General features: G+C 36.9%; 3 protein-coding genes across 4 annotated transcripts in view; 2 read left to right on the top strand and 1 right to left on the bottom strand.

The window, feature by feature from the left end:
• shn (zinc finger protein schnurri) overlaps positions 1-9,535 on the top strand; it is a 54,323-nt gene extending 44,788 nt beyond the window's left edge. For both annotated transcript variants that reach the window (XM_088263442.1, XM_088263441.1), the window contains 5 exons: positions 1,699-5,249; positions 5,335-5,499; positions 6,205-6,467; positions 6,815-7,008; positions 7,132-9,535. In XM_088263442.1, the coding sequence (XP_088119568.1) occupies positions 1,699-5,249; positions 5,335-5,499; positions 6,205-6,467; positions 6,815-7,008; positions 7,132-8,924 (5,966 nt within the window). In that variant the 3' untranslated portion in view covers positions 8,925-9,535. The remainder of the gene's footprint in view (positions 1-1,698; positions 5,250-5,334; positions 5,500-6,204; positions 6,468-6,814; positions 7,009-7,131) is intronic.
• On the bottom strand, positions 9,459-12,077 carry Polr2K (DNA-directed RNA polymerases I, II, and III subunit Rpb12). The gene is made up of 3 exons (XM_088263443.1): positions 11,835-12,077; positions 10,669-10,761; positions 9,459-9,578 (listed from the first exon to the last, which is right to left on the bottom strand). The coding sequence occupies exons 1-3, from the start codon at positions 11,896-11,898 to the stop codon at positions 9,556-9,558; spliced, it is 180 nt and encodes a 59-aa protein (XP_088119569.1). The 5' UTR covers positions 11,899-12,077; the 3' UTR covers positions 9,459-9,555.
• A 535-nt stretch (positions 12,078-12,612) lies between these two features.
• On the top strand, positions 12,613-17,198 carry LOC148307401 (uncharacterized). Its single transcript, XM_088263523.1, has 9 exons — positions 12,613-12,827; positions 12,911-13,175; positions 13,247-13,463; positions 15,010-15,186; positions 15,588-15,785; positions 15,902-16,072; positions 16,150-16,339; positions 16,425-16,575; positions 16,976-17,198. Exons 1-9 carry the CDS (start codon positions 12,693-12,695, stop codon positions 17,098-17,100), a joined length of 1,629 nt encoding a protein of 542 aa, XP_088119649.1. The 5' UTR covers positions 12,613-12,692; the 3' UTR covers positions 17,101-17,198.
• Positions 17,199-17,301: the final 103 nt, after the last annotated feature.

Genomic DNA, 17,301 nt, shown 5'->3' on the forward strand with positions numbered 1-17,301 from the left:
AAATCATATATGACATTTGATCATCAAAAATAAAGTATAATCATAATTTTTAATTAAGTATTCCGTATTTCACAATTTTAGAAGCATTGTAAACTCTTAAAAATAGTCTTCCCCTCCGAGGTATCATTCCCTATAAAATGCTTATAAATTCAAATAAAAAACACCAAACAGTAAACAAAACAGTCCAAGCGGTATGAAAAATAGTCCAATACGTGAAATGACTGAAACTAAACTGGAGATTGAGATCGCATAAAAACACTAGATTTCTGGCGATGCCTTTACAAGCGACACACTAGCCAATCCGGACAAGGCATCTCAAATAACGTCAACAGACTGTCGCCTAGCACCCAGGTAGCAGATTACCCTTCAACGCGTTTTATTTCACACTGATAACAAACCCTTATATTGCCGTTTCCCGCCAATAACCGACAGTCGACAAAAACGGCATTTGCCGTGTCCCGCAGTTGACCGACAGTCCGCGAAAAACGGCAAATGCCGTGTCCCGACGTCAACGTGTTAAACTTAAAGTTGAATTTACTTTTAAAACCACATAAATATGACATTTCAAACTACTTGCCAGTTTATAGAACGTTAAAAAATTTACCATATGCATCATTAAGTCAAAATGTCATATTTTCGAGTTAACGTTTTTTGCCAGTATATCCAAGATATCATCATTGAAGGGAGCAATTCATTATTGACATATATATTCAATCTTTAATAAAATATTAGGGGAATTTTTTTTTATTAATTAATTATAAAAATGTCTATTCTATAAAAGTTCTTTACTAATTATTTTTAACATCAAAAACAGTAAATAAACGTAACCCTGTAATGTCACTCGTGTTTACCATCGTACCTTCAATTCGCACAATTGTTTTTGAGTAAAACGATATACTTTCATCTAATATTCGCCATAACCATTTTTTTGTTGATAAAAATGCATAACAAAACCAACCATCATTCTGATATCATATCCTTAGCAATGGAACGTATAGAAAATAAAGAAAATTCATAGATCATATAGATAAAGAAATGTGCAAGAAAAACGAAGTTATTTGAAATTTCTACTTACTGTCATTGGAAATTTTGTTAAGCTCAAGAATACTGGGCTGCATTTACATTGATCTTTAGCTCGTGAGATATAAAGTGATGGTAATTAGTCTAGATATATGATAGTATAAACCGGCTGAGGGTAGAATGCAAGGAGTGGGGGTCGGCCTACCCTTTATATGGACTTTTTATTAAGAATGGGACATCTGAATATGCCTAATATAGTATATTTTACCTACATTGATTTATTTAGTTTTTTCACTATGATTTTTTTACAAAGCATACATTTTTTTGTGATATGTACAAATATTTCAATACTATATTCAGGTAAGCTGATGCAGTTAGAATCAGCTCGTGTTTGAATTCATTTATGGATTCAGGTTGTGTAAAGTGGGTTGGAATTTAGGACTTGTAGCTTCGATTCCACAACATCAGCCATGGTACCACAAACCCGAGTTATTTTACTATTTGGTTGACTAAAGATAAGAAATACATTCCATTAGTATGGGAATCCGAATTATTTTTTTGTGAATCTGACTTACCCTATCCTTTTTTCATGGTTACCATAACCGTGTGTCATCTTTGTACAAAAAGTTTTTTTGTTTTTTTTTTTTTTATATTAATTTTTTTACTGTTTTGTTTCAGAAAACATGAAGCCCAATCCATCTTCTGTTCTCCTGGAAAAGCCAAGAGAAGAATTTCATAGTTTAAACAACAACAATGACAGCAGATACCTCCACAAGAAGTTCAAGAAGATGGCTACTGTTGTGCAGCCGGGCATTCTCCAGATGGATAACAATCTGGGTAGAACGTTCATGGAGAAGATTTCCAACCATGAAAGTACCTCTAATCACCTCGCCTCATATCAAGATGTTTCCGCCGGGAGGAAGTCCGTGGACGTAGACAGCTTGTATAGTTATCCGACAGTTCCTGTAAATGTGTACAGTACTACTAAATTAAGTATCTCGCGCAGTAATGAGTCAGAGAATAATGTACAAATTAATGTTAAGGACTTTAGTATGGAGAGAGATGGACAAGTGAACTGCTACAGTCAGGATGGCGTAGTGGCCAATTCTTTAGATGGTAAAATTTTGGGAAATGCCGACTATCAAGAATCTTGCGAGGCTAACTTGAAACATCTGAGTTCTCCCGGAAACGGTCGCCACGTGTGTCCATATTGCAAGTTAAGCTGTGCCAAACCGTCAGTTCTACAAAAACATATCCGCGCTCATACTAATGAGCGCCCTTATCCTTGTGTACCTTGCGGGTTCGCTTTTAAGACTAAATCTAATCTCTTTAAGCACTGTAGATCGAGATCTCACGCATTAAGACTTCAGGGATCCGAGGATGCGCCCAGTATAGAAGAGGATTGGTCTTTGGGTTCGGAAACTGATGTAGTGAACGGGAATCACGTGTCCAGATCAGAATCCTCGTGGCCGATGGATAGAACTTCCGGAGATGCTTCGGGGGTGAACGATAATTCCTTTTCGGAAACATCAGTGCCAGATTCCGTTTCCCCTCCGAGCAATTCCAGTTCGCAGACTGATTCCAGACCAAAAACAATATACAAACCAAAATTTCACAAAGCAAACTTGTATCACGAGGATGAAAATACTACTAAAAGTGTTTTGGTAACAAACACTGATTTTTTAAACAGACATATCTCAAAAATAATATCAGATAATGAAGCCATAGTTGATACAATAGATTCTCCTTTACAAAGAAAGTATATGAAAGAAAGTAATAACCAAAAAACGAGTTCTAATGAAATTACATTAAATTTGCACGAATCTTTGAAAAATGATAACCAACCACTTAATCTTACTAAGAATTCCGAGAGTGTGGAAGCGGCTCACAGGAAAAGGTGTTATTCTGAAAGTTTTGCTCAGCCGGATATTCTGTCTTCTAGAGCTCCGCAGCATCCACTGAACCCCGAAGGTTCCATCATTAAGGATCTCCTGCTTAAGGCCAGAGCGCAAGCAACCGGACTATTGCCGGTAACCAGCGAGACGTACGACGGCTCGGAAACATTGTACATATGCCCATTATGTCAAGTTCCCTATAGAAGTGCCGACAATTTGGAAATACATAGGCTGTACTATTGCAAAGGGCAAACATTTAGGCTAAATAAACCGGAGCATCATTATATAAGAAGTAATTCTGTTCATGTCACTCTTCCAGAAACATATAATCCAAACACGTTAGCGAAGCTCGCCAGCTCAACACTCAAGACTCCGACTAGTCGATTGCACAAGCCGGAAAATCTCGTGATATTGAAATCGGACAATAACGAGATATCCGCGCCACTCCCTTCGCCCGGCCCATTGCTTGGGAATACTCGTCTAATTGATACTCAGAGAACATCTGAAACGCCGAGATCTTCATTTTTTGTGATAGCCGAAAACTCTAAACTCCCGTCTCCTTTTAGAAGACGAGAAGAAACAAGTTCTGCCGACAGTTTGTGTTCGGCGGCTATAAGTGAAGAGAGTTTGGGGCGGTCTGATTTGTACAGCCCTCCCGCGAAGATGCGTTGTTCGGAAACTCCCACTACACTGAGATCGCTCGAAGAGTTGTCTTTGTCTCCTATGCGGCAAAATTCAACATCACTTCAGATGTTCGGGGGAGAAGTAAAGATTGTGGATAATACCGGTGGAACGACAACAATGAGAATAGAACCGTCGACTTCTCAACATTCCCCGACGATGATTTCGCAAAGTAAAGCTTCGCCAAAGTTGCAGGGACCGGAAACCAGCAGCATCGTTGTCCGATCCGGGTTACACTCCGGAGGAACTATCGTGCACAACCCTCCCACACCTAAAGACCCACTTCCTTCTCCACACCCCCAGACTCCCAGAATGCTGGTTTCCATCGCTCCTAATATCTCGACACCCAACTTGAGTGTTGCCGGCATACCCGCTCCGAACGTGACCAAGTTCCAGTTTCCTCCGATAGAATCTCTGACAGCCTACAATCCGCTCACCCTGCCGGCGCTGAGTCCCGCCGCCTCCCCCAGTGGAGCTTCTACTATTCTGCACGGAGGCAAGTTCATACCCTACGTTCCCGGCATGCCCGGACCCAACACTCTCGGTACTCACGTACCTTCCTCTCCCAAGGTTATGATACTTGATATGATCAAGTCTATCCGAGCGTTGAACAGTGTACAAGAACTTTCTCCTCGTGGTGACGTGAATTTCAATGAGAGGCCAAAGGGAAACAAGTCTGCGCCGTCTGATACTGAATTTCAATCAATATCAAAATATAAAAATTCTATCTGTAGTTTACCCAGCTCAAATACTAACGTAAGTGAATCGTCCTGGAAATGTAGTAGTTCCATCATTCAGAGCGGTCCTAAATCCAAATTGCTCATACCTTCTATACAGATTATTACCGAAACATCTCAAACCATTTCCCAGAACTCTAAGACTGAAGGATCATTGTATAGTAAGCAAAATTTCACTCAAAATAAAATAGATGAAATATTAAGACGAAATACAGAAGTCTTACAGAAAAGTTCCACAAACATGATGGAATCACCCCGAGAAAGTAAAGTATTATTTTTGCACAGTACAGGTATCCTCAGTAAAAATGTCAATAAAAGCAAAATACCCGATGACAACTGTTTTGAATTTAAAACAAAGGAGACTTTTCCAAGGATCACCGAAAGAGAAAAGAAGGCTCCGGTAAAAACGGAAACAAGTAAACAGTTTAACTATGAAAATTTTGAAAATCTAATATCTAAATGCGAAATACTCAACAAAGCTGTAGATGTTGGCAGTTCTGACGGAATCAAAGTTGGAGGTAGTGCGAAAGCATTAAAATCAGATGATACCCCGACTAAAATTTCCGAAAGATCCGAAACATCCTATTTTAAGAAAACGATTAATACCTCTGTGACAAATTTAAAAGTCGAAACTGAAAAAACTAAGTTTTTAAGACCTACATCTTTACCCCTGAAGCCTGGAACTTTTACTCCAAAACGACACCATGGAATAACACCAAACGCAAATACATTACCTTTGATATCCCCGGAAACCCCTCGGCCCGCTAAAGCTTACGGGCAGCTGTACCTGAATGGGCACGCTTACACATACTTAGGGTTGAAGTGCTCTACCAAGGTGTATTACTGCACACTGAACAGGCCTCAACCGACTTATGTTGTTAATCAACACTCTCTCTCGATGTACAGCAATTGGCAGGTTGGTATTGTTCATTTTGACTCGTGAATACACGATTATATTTCATAATTCTAAACAATGAGTTAACTTTTGATGTGTATTTTAGGTTTGTTCGGATTCCACACCAAATCCACTAGGTCTGACTCCCGGAAAAGCTATGACTTTCTACGATTCGCGTCACCGTCCCCAGAACATCTCTATCGCCACAATAAAGCAAGACCACCTGATGACACATTCTTCCCAATGGACTGTTACTGTTGCCAGACCACAGGTAAATATGCATTCTTTGAGCATTAACCGGTTAACTGCCGGCAGGTACATGTATGGCAGTACCCAGCATGCCGAGAATTTTACGACAAAAATAAAACCTTCTAAACATATCGTTATTGAAAGTGTAATAACGTTTATTTATAAAACTTACCAAATAAATAAAGAGTGAGCCAGTCGTTCAGTCATTTATCCATAATCATAAAATTAATTGTTCATGGTGCAGGGTTGTCACAAAATTTTTCATAGAAAATATGAAAACTAAATTATATGTCAGTTTAATATTAAAATTATACACACACACACTTTGATTTAAAAAAATTAAAAATTAAAAATCTCTGTCATCAGATTCGGCAACTCGGGGATTATTGGACAACCCTGAGTGCCATTAGTTGTTCCGACGACAAAGCTCTCTTTAATTTATGTTTAAAGTGGTAAAAACCAATTCTTTTTCAATTCTAACTGTGCAAAGATATTCTCAATATATGTCACTATGCGTTCAATATATTTGTACATTTTAAATACATAATTGATTTTCTTTACTAAAAGCCCATATAAAATGGCGCATCTTAAGACGTAATTTTTGTATGAGCGGCGCTCCGTTCACAGAACATTATGCGTCTTAAGACGCTCTTGGCAGTTAACCGGTTAAACGCAAGGATATTCAAATATGACTTCACTTATATTCACTTACTGAATATGATTACAGGAGTCTTCCAATACAGACTTAGAGGGTGGAGATGAACCTAAAGTAATGAATGGTGAAGCAACCGTAGCCAATAATAAAAGCGTAAAGAGTTTGAAGGGTGGATTTGAAAGCAACGAGGAATATACATATGTGCGTGGTCGGGGAAGAGGACGTTATGTGTGTTCCGAGTGTGGGATACGATGCAAGAAGCCTTCTATGCTCAAGAAGCATATACGCACACATACCGATGTCCGACCATTCACTTGCAAACATTGCGCTTTCAGGTAAATTCTATTCTTAGTATACTCTTAAAATATAGCTGCAATACATGGCATTCTTTAATCATTCTTTTAATATTTTATTAATTGTTTCGGCGTGTTACAATGATTAAATAAAGCACTTGTTTTTATACCACTTGAGTTTTATTAAAGACTAAAATGAGAGTAGTAATATAAACTGATGTTTTTATTCAGACCTGAATGATGGAAGTTTAGCTTCTGAAACTAGTAGTCTTTAATAAAACTCAAGTGGTATAAAAACAAGTGTTTTATTTAATCATTCTTATAATACATAATCGGTGTGTTTTATTTTCACTGGATTTAAAATTCAATCTAATTGTTTATTTTTTTAGCTTCAAAACTAAAGGAAATTTAACCAAACATATGAAGAGTAAATCCCATTACAAGAAATGTGCGGAGTTGGGAATTAGTCCCTTGGAGGACGGAGATGGCAGCGAAGGAGCGGACGGGTCACAAGGCGGAGGGGAGTCTGACGAGGAATCCGACGAGGAGGATGATGGAAATGAAGGGGAAACTGAATCTAGTGGTGAGAATATACATCGTTATTAGATTTTTTTTATCGATAAAATCGGACCAGTGGGTAATAATAATAGCCGTAATTGCAAGCCATTTTAAAATAAATAACTGACTAACGTATTGAAAATTTCAGATACGGATTCGTGGAAGTCCCGCATAGAGCACGAGGCCGCTCACTGTCTCCTGTCCCTGTGGGACGGGCAACCCGCCCCCGGCCTGCTCTCCTCCGCACGACCCTCCACCTACCCTTACAGCCCGAACATCACGCAGACCCAGCCCGCTGATGATGTCAGAATGGAGGAACCTGACCTCTCTCGTCAGGAGATTGACCCATCCTCAGTCAGAAAACAGTCTATAATTCAAATGGCGCCTTATAAAAATGACAAGTCTATCGGAAATTCCAGACAGAATAATCAGTTATGGCATCCGATCGATTTGAGTAAGCCCATGGATCTTAGTAAAAGCGAAATAAGAGAAAACGACAGATGGGATTGGCGAAGCGCTCGCTATCCCGTAGCGGACATTTTGACTCCGGTGGGAGAGCCCGACCTCCTGGCATCTCTTGTTCAGAGCACGGCTAAACTACCTCAGAGGAATGATAGGTGGCGGGATGATGATGAACCCATGTTACAAGCTTATTTAACTGAAAAAGCTTTACAGGATTCCAAAATCAAGCAAAGCCAGTACACCGTAGCCCAATCCCGCCAAATTGAAGTCAGCAGTGGAGCTAATGACGTCGCCAAAGGTATATTACCGAAAGATAGTTCCTCCATAGCTCGTGGTCAAGTCGCAAAACCTCTTCCCACCAGCAGTGCAATGGAAAAAAATACAATTATAACAAAACCAACATCTCAAGTTTTACCGATCGAGAATTCTAATGTTCAAAGTGCGGTAGAGATTGCAGCACCCGCAAGACCGACGAGCCCCTCATGTACGGAGGCATTGACGAGTACGGAGAATGCTAAGTTTGTAGCGTCTGAATATTTAAAAGTAGCTTGTGGCAAAACAAACGAAAATGCAGAATTGCAAAATATCAAAACGAATTCAGAAAACAGATCTGACAAAGTCAATGGAGATGTCGTTTCTGTTAATGTCAAAGCGGATGAAATAGTTGCGAGCGAAAAAGAATCAGAAATGGGTATAATCTCTTCGGAACACATTGGAATTGCGAGAAAAGTAGTCGTCGGAGCTGGAGGTGTGGGATTCAAATTGACGGCGCCATCTAATGAATTTTCCGCAGTCGCCGCATTTGCCAAAGGCCATCTTACGGAAGATGGAAGATCAGTATGCGTAGTGTGTAACAAAACTTTTTCCAAGCCATCTCAATTACGTTTGCATATCAATATTCATTATATGGAACGACCGTTCCGCTGCAGCGCGTGCGCAGTTAGTTTCCGGACTCGTGGACATTTACAAAAACACGAACGCTCCGGTTCGCATCACAATAAAGTTTCCATGACTTCGACTTTCGGAGCAGCTACGACCACGAACCCCAGACCTTTTAAATGCTCAGATTGTAAAATTGCATTTAGGATACACGGACATTTGGCCAAACATTTGAGGAGTAAGATGCACGTGATGAAGTTAGAGTGCTTAGGGAAGCTGCCTTTTGGAACTTTTGCAGAAATAGAAAGAGCCGGTGTCAGTTTAACGGATATAGACACGACAGATTGTGACAACTCATTGGCGAGTTTACAAATTCTGGCTCAAAAATTGCACGAGAAAGATCCCACGAAATTAGAGAAGTGGGATCCGGTGACGATGGCTCCGCCGCTTCTACCTCCCGGCCCGGATTCCTCGGATGATGATGAACCCTCGAGTCCGCAAGCGACTAATTCTTGTGCGGATGGTGAGAGTAAAACAGTGAATGACAGTGATAGTACTGAAGAAACAAGTAATGTAATATATAGTGCCACAGATACTTAGTGCCAAAAGTAATTTAAGTAGTCTATCGAATGTGCAATCGTGCCCCCGCATTAAGGAGGCCCGACGGTGTCGAGGTTTATCTTAATGTTAGGTTGGCATATTTATATATACATATTGTGTACTTTGGTAAGTAAGTTGTATATAGCGGTAATTGTAAGCCCGAGGAGTTGCCAAAATGTGGTACTGAATGCCGAGTGTATGGCGAGGCAGACCTTACATTGCTTCCCGATAATGCTTCCACGTTACCCTCCAAGTTGGTACTGGTGACTGGTGTATTATTGCATTCATGAAATATCACGCTAACATATTCAGAATAGCATAATCTATGTTCTTCTATTTGGAGTCGTAACAATTTGAATGTATTTTTTATAAGCATATTCCTCGAGAAGTAATACTGATGCGGTGAATATTAGCATATCAGTTTTCCAATAATTAGTTTGAATGATAACAATTTACAACCCAAACGTGTGCAAGTCTTCCATATCATGTAGATAACTTGAAATAATAATGTTTTGTTTTAAAAGACATGAAAAGTCGCAAGTTTTACTTATTTATTGGTTAAATGTATTCATATTTTATAAGATTACAAAATAAAAGACTAATTTGATTAAGAGCATTTTTCTTTATTTATTCATCTGGCGTCGAAGACCACAACTGTTAAAAATGGTTAAGGAAAAAAGTTTTTTATGAAATTGGTAAATAAACAGGGTGACACAAAATTGATCATCCTATTGGAAGATGTTATAATTTTTGCAAATGGCATAACACGTCAATCATATTTGACATTTCGCTCACTCCTTTCACCGGTCAACGGTCACTAACAGCAAACACTACGATGCTGTCAGTTTCAGTTTGTGGCTAGGGTAGGAGGTGATGACTCATTCTATTTGGTAAATAAGACTAACCCGATAGCAACTGATCACCAAAGCAATGAAATTTTGCTTCATCATTGTTTAGACCGGTGATTCCCAAAGTGGTCTATATCGACCCCCAGGGGTCTATGACAACTTGCAAGGGGTCTATGTTTTAATTTGAATTTAAAATATAAATGTATAAAACCTAACATGTGTGGTTTAAAGTGAGTAACACTACATATACCGGTTGTCAAAAATACATTTGAAGTTAATGAATTTTATAAAAATCAATATCAGGTAAGGCAAGGGGTTTACGAGATAAAAGAGTTTGGGAACCTCTGGTTTAGACAAATGTCAAACACAGTAATGGCCTATAATAGGCCATTACAATCCGAGAATCTCATTCCTAAAATTAAGTTTTGAATCATAGGTGGTGCCAAATCACATCTATCTGTGATGGCCACATTTGTGTAGAGTCACATCTATCTGTGATGGTCACAGTTATGTAGTCACATCTATCTGTGATGGTCACATTTCGGTAGTGTAATGGCAAAGGGGTATATCTGATTATTCATTTTCTAAGTTTGTTCCACAAAATGTATAAAATAGTAAATTCCATAATCTGGCAAAAAGATATATTTGTATTTGTAATACTTATTTAGTTTTATTAAGATATGTACATATAAAAATACATTAAACAAACGAGTTATTTAATTTCACAAGTTTGTTTTTTCTCTCCTGTAAAATTTGGTCTGAGACAGATATATCCCTTTGCCTTTGCACTACCGATTTATGTAGTCACATCTATCTGTGATGGCCACATTTGTGTAGTCACAGACAAAAATGCAGCCGAGTGGTAAAGCATTCAGAGGTAAAATGAAAAAGGATACGTCGTTTTGTTCTTTTCTTGTACATAATTCTGTAACCGCATTCTCTGCAACGAATTGGATCTCTAGGTTTGATTTCATTTTCACGGTGACATTCTGAAATCAAAATATGCATTGGGTATCAAAACATTGGAAAAAGGTAAAAGATTCCATTGATTTCATACTTTTTTAATAACTAATTACTACTACCACCATCCGCCTCCATGGTGTAATGATCAGCGTGTTAAGCTACCGTGCTGGAGGTCGCGGGTTCGATTCCCAGGGGGAGTGAAAATAAATATTAGTGATTTTACATTGTAATATTTATTTATTACCCTGGACTGGTTCCTGGAGCGCAAGAGTGATCACTTTACCTTCATGTAAGTAATGATCAAGATAACACTGCGTCAATTTGATGCAGTGCCCTATGCACCATTGGGTGCGGATAAGGGTTATAAGTAAGTAAGTAACTACTACCATCACGCCCTTTCCCTGCAGGGGTAGGCAGAAAGGATGGAACCCCACACTCTTTCAGTCCTGACATACACTTCTAACTTCCCTCACGTTCATACAATCTAGTCATACGTGCCCTGAGATTATGTAGACTTTTGACACCATCAGATTTTAGGTTCTGATTGATCTTTTTTTTTTCTTTTTTTTTTTCTCTCTATCTGGTTGTGCCAAGTCTTTTTTGGCCCTCCTCGTTCTGTTCTCCCGTTCACATTTGCCAAATGTATTCTCTAAGTCATTCTCTCATTATCCATTCGCTCCCCATGTCCATACGACTTAAAAGAACTTTTCTTAATCTTTCAATTCTTCCTAGTTCAGCCTCACATTCCTTTCTAATATCTTCATCTTTAATTCTGTCGTACAATAATTTTCCACACATTCGACTGAGCGCCTTTTAAGTTATGTTTAAAATAATTGTCTTGCAGTTATATGAAAACACCTGTTTAAAATAGGATTTAAAAATGAAAGTGGTCATATTGAGATAACGTACATATTAATATTATGATTGCCCTATCACGTTGAACTAGATTTACGTTTCGCACTGAAAATTTGTAATTCCTTAAAAATAAGAACACATTATCAACACTAGATTATGATTCGAGACAAAAACTTGATGTTGCAACCGCTGTAAACTATTTCGGATTGGGCCTTCATTAATTTGCTAACAATAAATACAATACCTCCACAAACATACACCATCGGAGTCTTCATTGGGGCTTGTTCTTTAGTGCTTGGATCAGACATATTTTCAAATGGTAAACCAAATTAAATAAATAATGGTAACGTCGCTAGCCGATGTCAGTTTAGTGCGACATAAAATTAGAAAATAACGTTTCACTCTCAATAAACCTAAAACACTATTTCGCTACCTCCTGTCTCCACAGGGATGGAATTTGTTTGGAGTTTGGAGTATTGGAGGTTATAATCAAAAGTTGAAGTCAAACATTTTACCATAGATGCCATAGACTATACAAAACCTAGTTGCGTATGTACTGTTTTCTTCTTCTTTATATTATGCTGCCACAGAAAAAAAATACGTTTCTTTTACAAATTACATCCGCATTCGTATATCCAATTGCAGATATAAATTTTTACGTTTATTATGACATCACGCCAAATGATTAACATCTCAATGCGATTGGAAGTGGCCGTTATCATTTATCAAACAACAATTTTTTTTTCTTCAGTGGGCATTCAATAAGTGGGACGTATAAATAAAAACATTTAGCGTTCACTTATGCCTTCTATTTACGTACATAGCGCCAACTTATGGTCTTTTTTGGGTAAATATATATGTATATTTTGACATAAAGTCTCGCTAAGCACAAATTAATAGGATGTGCGTTCATAAATACTTACCATAAAATATACTTTAGTACGTCAATAGTTGCCATAGATAAATGTTTATTTCTATGGATATGGAAGCGGTGTAGCGCGACGAAATGTCAATTTTACGTCGAATTGATCTATCTGTCAAAAACTTGTTCGCGTTTTCCTTATGTGTGGGGAGGTTTTCATGAAAATACAAATCAATCAAAATGACTTCAAATAGTCAATATACTGCAAGTTCTTGTCGGTTGTGTGCCGATATATGTATTCCATCTTTGGATTACATTTTTTCTGATAACAATGTGCCCCTTGTGGAAATCATACAAAAATATCTTTCAATACATGTAAGCTTCTTAATATAGTTTATATTTGAGTTTGCATTTACCAAAACATGTCCATATTTTTCTTTTTTGAAATCTGTTTGTAGATAACAACCAATGACTTGTTGCCAGTTCAAGTTTGCGAGCCATGTAGACTGAAACTGGTGTCGTTTGATGAATATGCACGTAAATGTTCTCTGACACAAATAACTCTCTCTTCAACGGTGGATATAGATAATGATCAAAATGATCCAATAAAGCCGGAGGCTGACCTGGATATCAATGATCTTATAAAAGAAGAATTTACTGATCCATCTGTAAAATCTGAAGATGACACAAACTTTTACGACGATGAATCCTATACTGAGAAAAGTAAGCATCGAAAATTCCATGTGCCCTATTTATCTTAAACATTCAAAAACTTATTTTTCAAACTTTTATAGGTCCTAAAAGAAGATCTAAAAGGAAAACTACCAAAACGAAAAAACCCAAAGAGAGTAAAAAGAAAAAGCCTGCATCGAAAAAGAAGGAAAAACAAAATAATTATTTTCTCACCGACCTGGATCCTTGTGTAAAATTAGAACCTGATTCAAAAGAAGAAAATGAAAACCTTGAAATAAAAAAGAAAGGCTGTACTTTAAACAATAGCTCTTTTATGCAGTAAGTAACCAAATATACAAGCATATGTAGGGAAAGGCATTATTGGATTGTGTCGGGCTGTGGTCCCGTGGTCAGTGTCGCGGACTCTTAAGTCAGAGTTCCTCGGTTCAAACCCACTCTACCACAATTTGATACCTATTTCTAATAATGAGCAGCTTAGGCTCACAGAAATAGTATGAAACTGAAATCTTTGTGTAATCAATAAAAATACAAATAATTAAAATGCACTAAAAAAATGAGACAATGGTATGCGCATGTGAGGATAATGGGACCATCCAGACTCCCTCACATCGCACTGTATGGCCAACCCCATGGTAGACACCAAAGAGATGGGTTGATAGCTGGGAAACGACGTCGCAGGAGGCTAATCCCTCTTAAAAACAGGCCACAAGGCCTACAATAAGAAGAAAAAGAAGGAGATGAATTAAAGCAATCTTCATCTACCTTTAATAACTATTTTTTACCATTTAATGAAAATCATGTGATTTGGTTGCAATAAATTCTTCAGGGTTGATTTCAATATTAGATATTTTAAAATACATCTGAGTAAGTGGTAATCAGAAGAAGCAAGGCCAGCTTAATATGCCGGTGAAGAATTGAATCTGAATTGTGTTGAATATTTATTTTTATATTATTATCTGTAAGCACTCCTAAAAAGTTATACAGTGTAATCTCTCATAACTAGTTTAATTATTTCCAGCATCTTTCTCATTAACCGAAACACTCGTGCGAAACATTTTTTCCCATACAAATCAATTTAAAATACGATAATGCGTTCCAGGCCGAAAAAAAATAAATTTATATATTTTTTTTAATGTTTACTCAAATAGAATTACTTACAAATTGGTAAGGGGTGTAAAAACTTGGAATGTAATTTAGATTTAAAAAAAAACGTATATAAAAATATAAATTTATAACAAATAATTTTAATCCCTTTTAACTAAAAAACTGTTTTTAAGACGTTTGTTTTTGCCGACGCTTTAAAATTTGGCAAAAATGTGTCACAGCATTATCATTGAATAAATTTGTAGCACGAATAGCCACCTCCTTATTAGGGTGATGCTTCTTGATATACGATGCAACAGTTTCCCATGCTTTCAGCATTTCTCTTTTTGTGCTAGAAGATTGTTGCTTTGCTACTTCTTCCTCCTCCATTAACAAACTCTTCTCCATAATTTCTTGTTGCGAAACACGATGCAACTCCATAAGCTCTTTGGTGATCAGCTCTTGGCTGTGATCTTTCACAAGCTCTTCAATATCGTTGCTATCCATCTCGAGTCCCATGATATTGTAGAAGTGAGGGTCTTCTTGGTAAACCTCCTTCCCAAGCCGCGAAAGACCCGGTTCACAAGTGAATGTCGTGAAAAAGAGCCTTGCTCTTCCCCTGTGCCTCGTTATGCGAAACATCGCTCGTTAAGGGAGGAACTTTTTCACATTTTTTTTGCTTGTTATGCAAATTCCTTGTTATGAGAGGTTCCACTGTAATTAGAACTGTGTAAAATACTAAGTATGCTTTTTATGTCATAATTTATATACTTAATTTCAGTTTCATCTGTCATGTCTGCCATGAAGAATTTTCAAAATGGTATGATCTGTATAATCATACAAATCAAGAACACGATACTAAACCTAAGATTTTATGTACTTGCGGCAAATTCCTCCGATCTAAACAAAATGTATATAAACATATAAAGACACATAGCTTTGAAGATTCCGTATTTAAGTAAGTTGTTTATTATGCACTACATTCTATTTTCCTGAATTCATATAATTCATTATGATGTTATTCAACTATAATGTCAATATTATGATCATTTTAATGATGCTACAAATTGTGTTCCATCAAATACATATACTACAGCGAAAGGCTAAAAAGTTTTAACGATTAAACTTTATAGCCTTTCGCTGTTGCAATGGCTAAAAACTTTTTTTTTCTTGGTAAAGAGTTCTGTAATTTTCTATTGCCTAAATATTTTGTGCTCTCCAGTGGGATTGCATTTCCATGACGGTTTTTTCAGATGTTAAAAGGAAATTACTAATACTTTTGGGATGAACGAAACAGCTAATTGTACTAAAGTCGAGGACTGCTTGTATTGTATATTCACTAATCATATTCAATTCCAGATGTATGGAGTGTAAGTGCTCTTTCCTAACAGAAAAATATTACACTAAACATTTATTGACGCACGCTGTTGGGAACATTTACAAGTGTGAACACTGTGATAAAACATTTGCGAAAAAATTCAAATTGACAGTACATGAAAGAAATCACATTCCTAAAGAAGAAAGAATGAAATCCAAATGTGAAACCTGCGGAGGAAGGTAACCACATATCTAAAATATTACATCTCGTTAAAACAAACGTAATTCCAAATTTCAATCATCTGAATTTCATTTCTTGATATGTTTAAAGAGAGTTTTAATATTTGTCTCTTTAGGTTTGCTTCTAATCACGCTCTTCAACTTCACATAAGAGCGGTGCACAATAAAGAAAGAAGTTTTGTCTGTGATATTTGTGGCAAAGCTTTTACTACTAAAGGTAACTTGAAATCTCATAGAATTTTCCACAGTGGAGACCGACCCTTCGCTTGTCCGCACTGTCCCAAAAGGTATGTAAAGGTATATCATTGTCGTAATGCTTATTGTATTTGTAAACATTTTTGGTAATTGTGAATGTTTCTTTCAGTTACAAAAGTTCGAGGAATCTCCGAAGGCATGTGGATGCTCACGAAGGTGTTCAATATAAATGTTCTAAATGTCCATCATCATTTTCATATGAAAAAACTTTAAGAGAGCACATGTACGTTCACCTAGACGTTTTCAGATTTGTTTGCGGTTTTTGTAATAAGGGATTTAAGTGGAAAAGGTCTTTCGAGGTACATAACCAGTATTTTTTTTGCCTTTTTAATGATACATGTTCGATAAAATTATTATATGTACATATACATTTTAATGTTTTAGAGTCATCTTAATCTGCATACTGGAAAAACTCCATTTTCTTGTCCTTGGTGCCCTAAAACATTTGCTGACGGATCAAATTGCCGGATTCACAAAAGGAGAAAGCATCCGGTGGAGCTTGCTGAGCATGAAGCTCGCCACGGACCGGGAAATCGTAGGAAACTTACAAATAGCTAATTTATATTTGAAAATTAATTTTAAAGGCAATATTTGTTCAATTTAGAAGAGCAATCTGCCAAGCGTATTTTTAAATTTTGATTATAGCATCCTGTGATTTAAAAGTGGTCTTACCATATGTTCTATAATTTGTCCTCAAGGTACTTCTATACATTAATACATAATAGCTTGTCCAACTTACATAAGCTTCTGCAATATACCCACATTATACGTACATACCCATGCAACCTAGAGTAAGCCATGGGTATGGCTAAACTCGGGGACTTTCATTTACCATAAACATTGATGAATTAGTATCGAGTATAGTCAAGAGTTTAAAAGATTAAAACTTTTTTTATGGCAATATCACAAATAATAATAAATTATTTTATTTTCAGCTAAACTGAAGCAAATATCAACTGGAACAAAGGTAATTCGCAGTCTCAAAACTGAAATACTTCCAAAACCTAAAATATTTCCAAAAATAGACCATGTGGTTAATTCTGACACCGACGACGGTTAGTGTTCCTGTGAGCGGAAGAAATATAGCAATAAATATTGTAAAATAAAGTTCATGTGTTTATTATGTACAATTTTATTAATTATACTGCTGAAATTTTTTTTGTTTGTTTTTTTGTTACTAACCTAAAGTATTACTTTGCACACCTTAGTATCTAAGCTCTTATGAAATCTATAAGCATTACAATGCTGTAATTAAATATAG

The sequence above is a fragment of the Brachycentrus maculatus genome, unplaced genomic scaffold (assembly GCF_059751285.1).
Source record: "Brachycentrus maculatus isolate JH-2025_06_01 unplaced genomic scaffold, ASM5975128v1 h1tg000199l, whole genome shotgun sequence".
NCBI lineage: Eukaryota > Metazoa > Arthropoda > Insecta > Trichoptera > Brachycentridae > Brachycentrus > Brachycentrus maculatus.

Coding starts and splice junctions, on each gene's coding strand:
- Polr2K (XM_088263443.1), bottom strand. CDS start 11,898: ATGTCTGATCCAAGCACTAAAGAACAAGCCCCAATGAAGACTCCGATG. Junction 10,762..11,834: donor GATGGTGTATGTTTGTGGAG/GTATTGTATTTA, acceptor TTTTGATTTCAG/AATGTCACCGTGAAAATGAA. Junction 9,579..10,668: donor CAAGAAAAGAACAAAACGAC/GTATCCTTTTTC, acceptor CATTTTTAACAG/TTGTGGTCTTCGACGCCAGA.
- LOC148307401 (XM_088263523.1), top strand. CDS start 12,693: ATGACTTCAAATAGTCAATATACTGCAAGTTCTTGTCGGTTGTGTGCC. Junction 13,464..15,009: donor AACAATAGCTCTTTTATGCA/GTAAGTAACCAA, acceptor ACTTAATTTCAG/TTTCATCTGTCATGTCTGCC. Junction 15,786..15,901: donor TGTGAAACCTGCGGAGGAAG/GTAACCACATAT, acceptor TTGTCTCTTTAG/GTTTGCTTCTAATCACGCTC.